Genomic DNA, 12,535 nt, shown 5'->3' on the forward strand with positions numbered 1-12,535 from the left:
TACCAATACTCATGTGAATGGTTTTGGAGGGAGGGATAGAAGTTCGTAAAATTTTACTTTGCATGAATAACACAAGTAACAATATATATATTAATATATTATTTCTTCCTTATTGTTAGGAATGGTGCAGCTGGAACTTCCGTTGTCTAATGAGCCTCCACTAGGATTGTGGAACATAAAGACAGTCATCAACGAGGTCACCACTGCACAAAGGTTTGAAGTCGAGAAATACGGTGAGAATACATTTTTAAATGTTTAATATACACAACAGTTAATAGTCGGAATGTTCAAAGGTGATATGTTGCATCTATGTTGCATCAGTAGATAAAGTATCTATTTTGGATAAGATATCTACAGTGGATAGCTGCTATCTATTTTTGGAAGGTCAGCCGGACAGCGGAAAAGAATACTGTCCGTGAATGCTACAACAATTTAACAATTGAAATTGTTATTTAGACTGTTTATTATATGCTGGTTATGGTTGGACATGACGCTGCTCGACAATTATGCATATTTATAGAATAAGTCTTGTTATTTTTTAAATCTTTACTCCTACTTTTCTCTGGAGGGAAATTAAATAATCATTAACATAATTTGAATGAAAATTTTAATTATTTAGCAGTAAAATATGAATTTAATTCATTCCAAACTATTTAGGTAATTGAAAAACTTTATAAATTTTTATTGTTTTTAACTTTATTTCATTTTTTTATTCTTTTTGTTGAACTGTTTCTATTCGAAAAGTAAGTATCTAAAAAATGTTTTCTTAAGAACAAACTTTTAAAATTTTGTTCTGCATTAACTTATTAAGATTGGCATAGTTAAAAGATTTTTTTCTTAGTTTTACAATCGATAATTCTTGATTTTGATAAAATAAAGTCATGAAAAAAACATCTATTGATTTGAATAAAAATTTGAAACTTGTTGATATATCATAAATTTTTGATTTTGCCAATCGATCTAGAATATTATTTCAACCATTTTTCCTTGAAACTCTTCATTCTACTTCCTTTTACTTTAAAAAAAGATTCAATTTTTTAAATAAAAATTTAACTGATCGGTAAAATTAGATCCCGTAAGTCTGTAAAAACGCAGTTAGAATTTCTTTTCTTGAAGTATACAAATTATATGGAAAGCGTTTAATTAGGCTTAAAAAAATATTGTTCTAAAATTTGTTTTCTAACTTCAATTTTTAGTGCTCCCGAAATTCGAAGTGAAAATCAAACCACCATCAATCATAATGGCCGATGCTGAAACAATACCTGTCGAAATCTGTGCCTGGTAAGCATTAAAACTTAATCATTAAATCGTAGCAAAGAGTACATTCTAAAATACACATTGAATTGATTTAATAAATGGAATACCATGCAAAACAAACTTAATGCTGCCGAATTACAAAATGAAAACAAACCACCATCAATCAAAATGTCCGACAATACTTGTCAAAACCCCTGGCTGGTAAGTATTAAAACATAGCGAAGAGTACATTCTAAAATACACAATGAATTTGTACAATAAATGGAATTCCATGCAAAACAAACCTTTTAACAATAGAGATTAAAAAAGCTGATAGTGAAACGGTTTTAAACTTTTTATTATCGCTAATCTTTAAGTTTAAGGAAGAAACACTTTCAATTCAGCCAGAAAACTTTACAGTTCATACATAAAAAAAAGTTACGAAATTAAAATTTCGACTCTAAAATTTATAATTCTTTATGAATTTCTAAATCTCTATTTTTAACTCTTCGTGCATAGATTCTACTAATTACATACAATTTAAACGCTCTAAAAGTTCACGAAGACCACGATGGCTCAAAAGATAGAGCAGTCGTCTCACAGTGAGGTAACATAGGTTCGAATCCCAGTGGTGGTTGGTCGATATGTATTCTGCAACCGGCTGGCACTGACCACAGTGCTAACATAACATATCCTCAGTGGTTGAATCCCTTTGCTGGCAGGCTAACTTTTATATTTAAAACGGTAACAAAGTTTATGTTTCTAAATTTAATTACTTTCTTTATAAATATAATTTAAAATAATTTTGACTACCACTTCATAAAAATTTATCATATATATAAATTAAAATATAATACGTTAGTTTAGAATAATTTTTATTGATGCGTTTATTCGCAATTTTTATTGTATTCCTCACTAACCCGAATGAGTTAAAGCCATTCGATTGGCTGGCACTCAGATAACGAGTTCGTATAGGTAGCTTAGAGTAATATAAAATTACTAGGAGGCTCTGCCCCCTGCTCGCTAACGCTCGTCAACCCCCGAGAATTGCTACGCAATCCTATGTGGTTCACGCCATGAACCATGGCTCGCTGCGCTCGCTCGCCAATGAACACAATGTTCTAGCACAAAGACATAGTATATTATCATCAAAGACATAGTATTTTATCATCAAAGACATAGTATTGTACTTATGTAGAAGAATTCTATCAATGTTCTTATTGGCTTTTAAAAAAGTATATTAGCTATTTAGATTGTACATGGTGAAAAAATCAAAACATTAGCTAAATGAGAAACATATTAGCAAAATAAATTATCAAATATTGCAGTTACTCACCTAAATTCAACTAAATGTGTATAATAAATTAGTTAATGCTAGAAATTCTGAAAGTTTTAGAAAAAAATTTTATTATTTAAAAATATAAACTTTAAACCCTAACTTTTCCTTGTGAGATAATAACCCTCAAAAAGTCTTTCATTTTCAAGAACACAAAAATTTGTTTTATCGCCAAATGAAATATTTTTTGGTGATCAGCATTATTGAAATCAATTTCTATATTAATTAACATTTGTGATAAAGTACATAACATTTTAGAACAAAATAAGGATGTTTTACATACAATAAATTAAAATGCATGGCTGTTAGCATTACCCGAGAAATACCACGTGGAGGTCGCCATGCTGCATTTCTAATCGGGGAGTTTTGATTTTGGCAGTTCCCCTTGCCTACTGCCAATAGAAGTTTCAATTAAATTTTTTCCAAAAAACATTTTTTTCTGCAAAGCTCTAAGAAATTAACACTAAGCATTTAGAATTTCTTTGAAAACACAATTATAGATTTGGCATCTTGGAGCAATTACTGAAAGGCTGTCAAATGACTTAACTCTTGACAGGCCAACATAAAGTTGTCCATGACTAAAAACTTGTTTAGTCAATACTAAACTGATTTTCTCAAAAGTCTGACCTTGTGACTTATTTATAGTCATGGAGAAGGCCAGCCTAATTAATTCCTAATTGAGTTTAAATTAAATATTATCATGTTTTTAGGGCATGAATCTGAATTGAACAACCTGATAATGCTCACTCTGGTTATTGTTTCCGTTTTTAAAAGCGCTATATGTTGAGCCACCTCATGTGACATTTGCCATGTGACATTTTTAGCAGCAATCATTGGCCGATTTTCTAACGTTGCCATTCGGGGAGTTTTAATGAGGCTTTTTTTTGGTGCCGTGTAAGAGAAATATATATATAGATTCTTGCTTGTCAATGTCATTTTTTGTCACATTACTACCAGTTTGAAAAATCATTTTCGAAGAGATCAAAAGTTGGCAGGTATGCGCATGTGTAACGTATAAATTGATAAATATTAAGACAAAAATACAAAATAGAGGTGGTGAATATCAGATCTATTCTTTGACTAGGCACTAAAAAATTCCAGTAAATGGGAATGGCATCCCACACTTTGCTTGTGACTTGCAACATATCACTAACATTTTTAGATCTGTTAGCTCTTTCTGGTAACTGTGGATATAGAGATATTATGAATGGACAAAAACAAAATAAAGTGATGTTTTTCTGGTAACTGTAGACAAAGATATATTATAAAAGGACAAAAACAGCAAAAAATAATGTTTTTCTGGTAACTGTGGGCATATAGAGATTATGAAAGGACAAAAACAACAAAAAAAGGTTTTTCTGATTAACTGTAGGCATAGAGATATTATAAAAGGACAAAAACAAAATAAAGTAATGTTTTTCTGGGAACTCTGGACACGTAGAGATTATGAAAGGACAAAAACAACAAAAAAAGGTTTTTCTGGTAACTGTGGACATAGAGACATTATGAAGGGACAAAAAATTAAGTTTTTAGAGTATATCATTCCTCGACCCATCATCTAATTCTTAAAATATTCTTGTAATGGAACTGTTATTGGTATATTTAAGGTATACATTCGGGAAGAAAGTGGATGGTAAACTGAAAACCAGAGTGAGCTACAAGAGAATGTCATGGGACAGCAAACAGATTCCTTCTGTCGAACAATCTGGACTCGTAAGTACAGTTATGCGCAGAAAAACACCTCCTTACATAAATATTATTACTTTACATTACCTTTAACCACATATCACTCAATAAATAAAAGAAAAAAAACTAAGTTAAAGCTAAAGATCTGTTCTATGCTATCAACTTTCTCCGTTTTTCCTGATTTGCTTTCGAAACCTTAAGTACATAGGTACTTAAGTTTTCATTTGTAGTCATAAGGTTGTTATTTGAAAGGATGAGTAAATTAATGATTCAAGTGGAGAGATATTAGAAAATTTTACTTAACCAATGTAAAAAAAATACAGATATATTAAAAATCGGTTTATCAGGAACTAAATGACATTTTAATTCATAATTCAATTTCGTTAAAATTTTGTGTATTTTTATTTTTAAAAAATGACATTTTTTTTAAATAATGCAAAAATTTGTATACTTTGCGATTCAAAACTTTTTTCGATAATTATTAAATAAAAAAATAATAAATAATTATTGGAAATTATTTTTTGCATGAAATTATCTTTGGATAAACGAATTATATTACGCGCAAAACTGTTTCAATTCACTTCAAAAGTTCTCGAAATACGGTTAATTACATAAAAAGTAAAATTATCATTAAGAGGCGACCGCTTTCTTGTTCTAACTATTAGGACCATATTTCAAAGATTGCGGCTACTCTCTATATTTTGGGAGTCAGAAATCTTAATTTTTGTCAAAAAAGGAATGTTTTTCTCGAGAAAGTACGTTTTTGTGCCTGAAATTGTAACTTAAAATATCGTCTATACTGACTAATTATCATATTTGAGAATATCTCTTTGAACCATTAATATTAGGTCCGAACGTGAAAATCTGATCACTAGGCCAAACGTCATTGTGTATAAAAAATCCTGTTTTTTACTTGCTGTAAAAGTAAACGTTAAACGCTTGCATTCTTATTTTGCGCACTGGAAAAATGCATGTAGATCTCAAAGAGTTTCTAATATTGTATGACTTACGTAATATACTATTTTAATTATAAAACTACAAATTAAAATAATGAAAAACTAGGAGGCTTCGCCCCCTGCTCGCTGGGGCTCACCAACCCCCGGATCTGCTTTCGCAGTTCATTTCGGATTGCTTCGCAATCCGATGCTCGCTTTGCTCGCTTATTGGATACGTTCTTAACGACTAGCTTTTGTATACTTTTTTGAACACTGAAGTTCCGAAAACTTTTCACTGTAGAAAATTCTAAACCTGTGCATTTCAATATTAATTTTAAATTGCAAACAGTTCACATATTTTTCTTAATCACACTATTCTAAATTTCAGTTGTTGAGAAAAGTAACTGTTGTAAGTTTTGTTTTAAAGTCTTTCCCACCAGAGGGCTAAAACCATGTGTTGTAAAACAATATGAAATAATACTGAAAGCCGGATGTAAAGCATCGGCTTCGATGAAGATAATTTTGATAATTCGGTGAGAATTCACCCGATTAGCCATATCATGCTCACTACGTGCTCTTGCGTGCCGAAGCCTATCAATTAAAACGTATTAGCGTTTTATATAATATAGATTAGCCATATGATGCTCACTACGTGCTCTTGCGCGCCGAAGCATATCAATTAAAAATGAAAACTGTTGCCAACGCGAGAAAAGAAATATTATCGGTTTTATTGATGCATACGTACGTATTAGCGTTTTATATATAGATTAGCGAAAACTAGTTGGGGTTCTAACGAACGTCAATTTTGTGTATTCCTTCTGAGCTTATTTCTCTGCATTTCATTTAAGAGATTGTAGACTCCACAAGTGCGTGCTGGTAACGCGTTTAATACTTGCAATGTAGAGGTTAGTATCGAATGTATTTACCAACGTATACTAATTAATTATGAAATGTATTTCCTTCCTGAAATTAAAATAACTTTTATAGATTTCAGGCTGTCACAACATCACTGTTAGCACTTACTCTCTCCAAATGCATAAGGGGCAGTATCACCGCAGAGCGTTGGAGTTTTTCGCTGAAGTCATCGAAAATGGAACAGGTAATATATCAATTATTTTTCGAACTAATCAAAACTCGTGTAACTTCCAGGCGATAGAGCAGTCACCTTCCAAAAAGGTGAACTGGGTTCGAATCCACCCGGTGGCTGAGTGGTAGTGTTTCGCTCTCCCGTGCCACAGGTCTTGGGTTCGATCCTCGAACCGGGCAAGGTTGGCTCAGCCTTTCATCCCTTCAGTGGGTCGATAAATGAGTACCAAGCATGCTTGGGAACTAAACACTGGGGGTTCCGCTTTCGGCTGACCACCTGACCCGAACATCTGCTCCTGCACCCCAGAGCCCAAGGTCAAGGAAACTGAGATGGGCACAGTAGGCCCTGACCCTCTATGGGCTATCGCGCCATTGAGTTTAGTTTTTAGTTTAGGGTTCGAATTCAGCGATGTCTAGTCGATATGAATTCCGGGATTTATGGAATTCGAACCAGCGTTCACTACATCGGCGAGCCTTCTATCTTTTCCTTCCATTGGCAGATTTTACGACTACTTACAACTTTCACAATCAAAAAGCTCACAACGATCTATCACCTGCCATTGACAGCAGCAGCAACCAATCTATAATGTGGATATCAAAGTTATAACATTCATATGTACATAGTTGGATATTGCACTCAGATTGGTCGTAGCAAGTCGACACCTGTAGTGCTTCTTATCAACATCGTTTAATAGAAAAAAATAGATTAGACTATTTTAAGAATTATATTCGTTGTATAAGTTGTCAAAGATTAAGAGCGATGATTACTTCGCCTTCTCGTTAAATAATAGTATTAAAATACACACAATAAAAGTTGTGTCTTAAAGAAAGTTTTGTGTTTCAGAAATTGTGGTCAACGAATCCATCACGAAGAATGTAATGAAATCTCCTTTGACAATAGAATTTCTTGGTACAGAAGATGCTGATTACTTTAAGCCTGGTATTCCTTTTTATGGGCAGGTTAGTATTCCAAAAATGCGATCCAATTCAATGGAAAATTGGATTAAATTTGGATGAAACAATTATATTTGTGTTGGTTTTAAAAATGTTTTTAACTATAAAAATTGAAAATATTTTTCTAATGGTGCATTGCGGTAGCATAAAATTAAGTTTATGTATCAGTATTCTGGTTGACCTTAACATTTAAATTATTCAATTTTATATGCAATAGACCTGATAAAGATACCTTATTACTTTAAAGTGCTGGTAATATGCAACAAACCTTTTCTTGTTCGATAATGTAAGAAATTCATCAGCTTCGAAAATTGTAGGGTTAGACAAAGTCGACATGTTTCGAGCGCTTAAACATAGGCGTGCGTTCTCACAACTCACCAGACGACGCAAACGAGGAAAACACCGATTTGAAAAAGAAAATATTAAAACGTTGATCATCCGCGCTTTTGTTTTTCATTTTTCGAAGCTCTTTTGAAGTCTTGAGAAGAGCCATCCTTTTTCGAACACTCACAACATGTCCACTTTTAAAGTTTTTGAAGCAAATAAAGCTCTAACATTATCAAGTATTTCTTTCTACTTCACTTTCATGGAGTTCACTTTAACCTTTGCTTTTTTAAATTTTTTTATACCTATATAACAAGGGGACCACGACAGGATTTCGTGATGCAATTGCAAAAATTGCAAGATCTCATATCTACCTTATGTATCATCATATAAACAAGGCTAACTCGTATCATGTCCTATTATTTTTAATAAATTTTTCCTTACTCAAAATTCGTGCTATCAATACTGAAATAGCCACGGTTTTCAAAATTCGCAACATTCTGTTCACTGAAACCACCCACATACAAGTATAGTTCGTTCACCAGGAGTTGACACTTGGCTCCACCTCCTTGGACGAAGAGTTCATTTAGGCTCGGGAGTAAGAGGAGAAACGTCTCCGCACTTGAAATCGAGACAACCCTTACTGCGCGCCGAACGCAAACAGGAAATTCTTTTTCAGTCACTTACTTCGCTTTATCATCAGCTATTGTACCTTTCGTTACTCTAGCTATTTAAATGTATTGCAGCAAAATACCTTTCGTTACTCTAGCTTATTAAATATATTGCAGCAAAATACCTTTCGTTACTCTAGCTAATTAAATGTATTGCAGCAAAATACCTTTCGTTACTCTAGCTAATTAAATATATTGCAACAAAATACCTTTCGTTACTCTAGCTAATTAAATGTATTGCAGCAAAATACCTTTCGTTACTCTAACTAATTAAATGTATTGCAGCAAAATACCTTTCGTTACTCTAGCTTATTAAATATATTGCAACAAAATACCTTTCGTTACTCTAACTAATTAAATATATTGAAGCAAAATATCTCAAAAAGGACAAACTATTCACTCAAAAGAGAGAAATGTAATCTAAATTATAAAATATTATGTTAAAGTAATACACATAAAGATTACGAAATAAGTATTTTTGTCATACGATCGCCAAATAGTAACCTTGCACAGGATTGTTCATATCCTTCTTCCTAAAAATAGTGAAATAGTATGGTTGCGGGAGGCCTAACGAGTCCTTCCTTTAAGTTGCAACTAAAATAATAAAACGATGGTTTTAAAATAAAATAAAATAACCCATTATTTCAGCTCCAGTGTGACGTAAATAAAATACCTACCTCTTAAGTCATTAAGTTATTTTTTCATTGCTTTCTTTCCTTTTCTTCAGGTTCAAGTTAGGAAAGCTGATGGGGAAGCTGCACCATCGGAGAAAATTACTATCTGCGTCTATGACCGTAACATGCAGAGAAGTCACTCAGGATGGTCTCCCTATGATAGAGAAGAGGACAGCAACAGGTGCCACCGATACACCACAAACAAAAAAGGGCGTTTTCGTTTCAGTATAGCACCACAACCTTCATCCATCACCAAGCTGACCCTCGTGGTTGGTAACACATTCTTTTTTTTTAAGTAAAAATAACTACAAAACATTGTGTTTTAAAGTATTTTAAAATACACCGCGAATCATGACATGCCACATTTTTATAATATGAGTTTTGCTTCCCAGTTTGAGTTTTTCTAACAACTTTGCTGCCGTGTTGCATGAGTTTTGCTAACAGCTTCAGAACTGGCGAAAAGAGAAAGAAACATTAACCCAGGCCCGCTCGCTCCGAATTTACTACCAAAGAATGTGTATATGTATTAATACCAGTATTAAAGAATACACACGTGTACTAAAACGAGAGTACTAAATTGCGATTACGTCTGTGTGATCTTATGCCATTTTAGCTAGAAAAGCTCGTTTCATATATGAGTCGCTCAGAAGCCAATGCGGTTAAGTCCAAAACACAAAAATTGAGAAAATTGATGTTTTTTGATACATTAGTTTTTAAAATTCTTGGTTTATTAATTTAATTAGGAAAGTGTATAAAGTCTTTTTTCGAGGTGTAAACTCTGCAAAAAACAAGATAAATACAGGATGTGTAAATAAAAACGTAAGTATTTATTGAAATAATGACAGCATCTTAAAAATTTTAGGACTTATACCTTTTGGCAGCTGAAAAAGATAAGAAATATATATAGTCTACTAGTATAAACGAACTTTTATTTTTCACAATCATCACTAGATACAGTGACTAATAGAAAATAAACTGTTGGATTATTTCAGAAATTGTTTTTTACTTCAAAACTAGAATGGCACTTTTCTTTGTTTTAGGAAATGAAAATAAAATAAATAAATAAAAAAAAAACTAAAAATACCACATTTTAAAAAAATACTACGAAAAAACCATACCCCTTTTTTTGGTGAAAAAATACTACCGTAGTATAAAAAATACTACGTCTGGCAACCCTGATTACTATGAGTTTCTTGTTTTTCAGTGTTACCAACAAATATCGAAAGAAGAAGAATAATTTAATTTTTATTTCAAAGCTTATGTAAAAAAATACTGATAAAAGGTGGACTTATTCACAATGGCTTCTGAAATTATTATACAATATATTCAGAAGCTATTAAAAAAAGGGCTGTCTAACCTAGAAAAAAGTAACCAACGAGTAAATCCTTTAAAAACTAAGAAGATTATTATTTATTTCATCAAAATTTCCAAAAATCAGAAAATATCAAAAAATGGACTTAACCGCATTGGCTTCTGAGCGGCTCATATGATACCGTAGGCAGCAAAGGGAGAATCATGCAATCACGTAAATATGTAATCGTGGTCCAGAAGGGGTTTAACAAATCAATTAATTGCTTATTTGTTTATTATTCATTTATTTATTGGAATTACATACATATGCAAGATTGTGTGCTCAATTTAGGCTTATAACCTTTGTCAAATGGGACAGATAGAACAATAAACAATGAGAAGGATAGCACGAAGGTACATCCAAGGTGTAGCAGGATTCGAATCCGCTACCTCCACGCTTTGCACGGCGTTTAACGGGCCATATCTCTCGGCCAGGGACGTCAGTAAATTAATTGCTGAAGGTTCCAGATGATATTTTTGACCAAAATTTCTCACGAGAAATGATGTTACGTTTGCTTCATTTAACTTTACAACACGAATTTATTTAGCTGAGTCCGAGTTACCAGAGAAGTTGAAAGATGGTTATTGGAAATATCTCGAAGTTTTATCAGGCGAACTAACTCATAAAGTAAACATGTTATGCAGCAAGCTTTGATTACCGTATGATACAGAGGAAAGGCACTTCGCCTTTACCGAACAGTTTAATAAACATGAATGAACAAGATACCCACCGTATCATTTTCCCTCCTAAACTGATCGTTACCCAGTAGATTGCTGAAGTGATCACTGATTGCAGTCTATTAGTGAGTGGGTGATCAAGTTGATCAGACTGCGAAGGCACCAACGGTGTGTGGTATCGGTCCTTGTTAAACTGCTCTAAATTTCGCGTGCAAGTCGCCTGACTACCAAAGCGAGGAAGCCATCCCTTTCGCAGAATATCAAAATTGACGTAGCATGTGTTTGAATAATCCTCAGGGGTGTTTCTCAGACCGTCACCTCATTGTGCGGTTCTAGATCGATGTAAATAAAATAATACCTTCCGCATTATGAGGAGAAAAAACTTCATCAGTGCCAAACAACGCAATAATAACAAGTCCATAAAGCAAACTATCATTTTGGTACTTTACAGATTCGGTACTAATCTTTTTCTGGCATGGAAATGATCACTTGATTTATGAATTTGCTCTTAGTCATTTATCGGTACGCATACAGGCAGGTTCTTGTGCTCAGTTATATAAGTACGTCTTATAAACCTTTGTCAAGTAGAAGCCCCACAGTGGACTGATCGTAAAAACACAGTTCCCAGTAGAACACACCGAAGTTGAGCATCACTGGAAGCGGGTGGGTGACCACTTTGATCAGCCTGCGTAGGGACCGAGGATGCGTGATTTCGGTCTTCGTTAAACTGTTCTACCGTAAAGTGCTCGACTTCGCGTGCAGGTCATCGGGCTACCAAAGAAATGGATACCTCTGCAGACGATCAAAATTGCGATGGCATATCTTTGAATCATCCTCAGAGATGTTTCCCTGACCGACGAAAAATAGTCCATTTTGCAGCTCTAGTGCGACGTAAATAAAATGCCTACCTACTTTTCAAGTAGAAACACAGATAGTACTATTCAGGAAAGGACAGCCACAAAGTTACAACGAGTTACAGTAGAATTCGAACCCTCTGCCTCCACGTTACAGAGCGTTTGGAGAATGATACCGTTTAAGCAGGGAGGCTCTTATGAATTTGTTCATATGTGCTTGTCTTTTACATGCATATGCAGGCTTGTGTACTCACTAAAATTTACGGCTTATATGCCCTTGCCAAGTTGAAGAACAGTTAACCCAAATTAGAGAAAGAACATCACGAAGATAGATCCAGATTTAAGGTGTGATACGAATCCTTCGCTTCTACGCTACGGAGCATCTGTGTGCATATATGGCAGTACTTTTACTTTCGTTACTTGTACCACCGGTACAAGTAAAAAGTACGTACTTTTACTTGTACTTCGTTACTTTTCAAATTTAGTACTTTTACTTGTACTTTCGTTACCTTTTTAGGGAAAAAGTACAAGTACTTGTAACGAAAATATCGAATGAAATCGTTACTTTTTTCTAAAACTCGGTAAACTCGGTAAGCCTTGAAAAAAAAAATATTTAAAAATAATATTTATGTTTTTTTTTTAATTTATAAAATTAATGTGCAATATATATGCATTAACAGCCAACTTCGTGTTTAAATACCTTCTGTTTCAACTTATACTGCACATTCAATTATTTTTTACTAGCTCAAAG

General features: G+C 33.4%; 1 protein-coding gene across 4 annotated transcripts in view; it reads left to right on the forward strand.

Annotated features, from left to right (window-relative positions):
• LOC107439020 (murinoglobulin-2) overlaps positions 1-12,535 on the forward strand; it is a 107,346-nt gene that overhangs the window by 23,910 nt on the left and 70,901 nt on the right. For 3 of the 4 annotated variants that reach the window (XM_016051483.3, XM_016051477.2, XM_043046296.2), the window contains 6 exons: positions 120-233; positions 1,197-1,281; positions 4,180-4,285; positions 6,181-6,292; positions 7,124-7,239; positions 8,956-9,171. In XM_016051483.3, the coding sequence (XP_015906969.1) occupies positions 120-233; positions 1,197-1,281; positions 4,180-4,285; positions 6,181-6,292; positions 7,124-7,239; positions 8,956-9,171 (749 nt within the window). Of the gene's footprint in view, positions 1-119; positions 234-543; positions 658-1,196; positions 1,282-4,179; positions 4,286-6,180; positions 6,293-7,123; positions 7,240-8,955; positions 9,172-12,535 lie in introns of those variants that run through there. The other variant, XM_071186786.1, reaches the window with a different exon arrangement.

This window comes from Parasteatoda tepidariorum, chromosome 10 (genome assembly GCF_043381705.1).
Source record: "Parasteatoda tepidariorum isolate YZ-2023 chromosome 10, CAS_Ptep_4.0, whole genome shotgun sequence".
Lineage (NCBI taxonomy): Eukaryota > Metazoa > Arthropoda > Arachnida > Araneae > Theridiidae > Parasteatoda > Parasteatoda tepidariorum.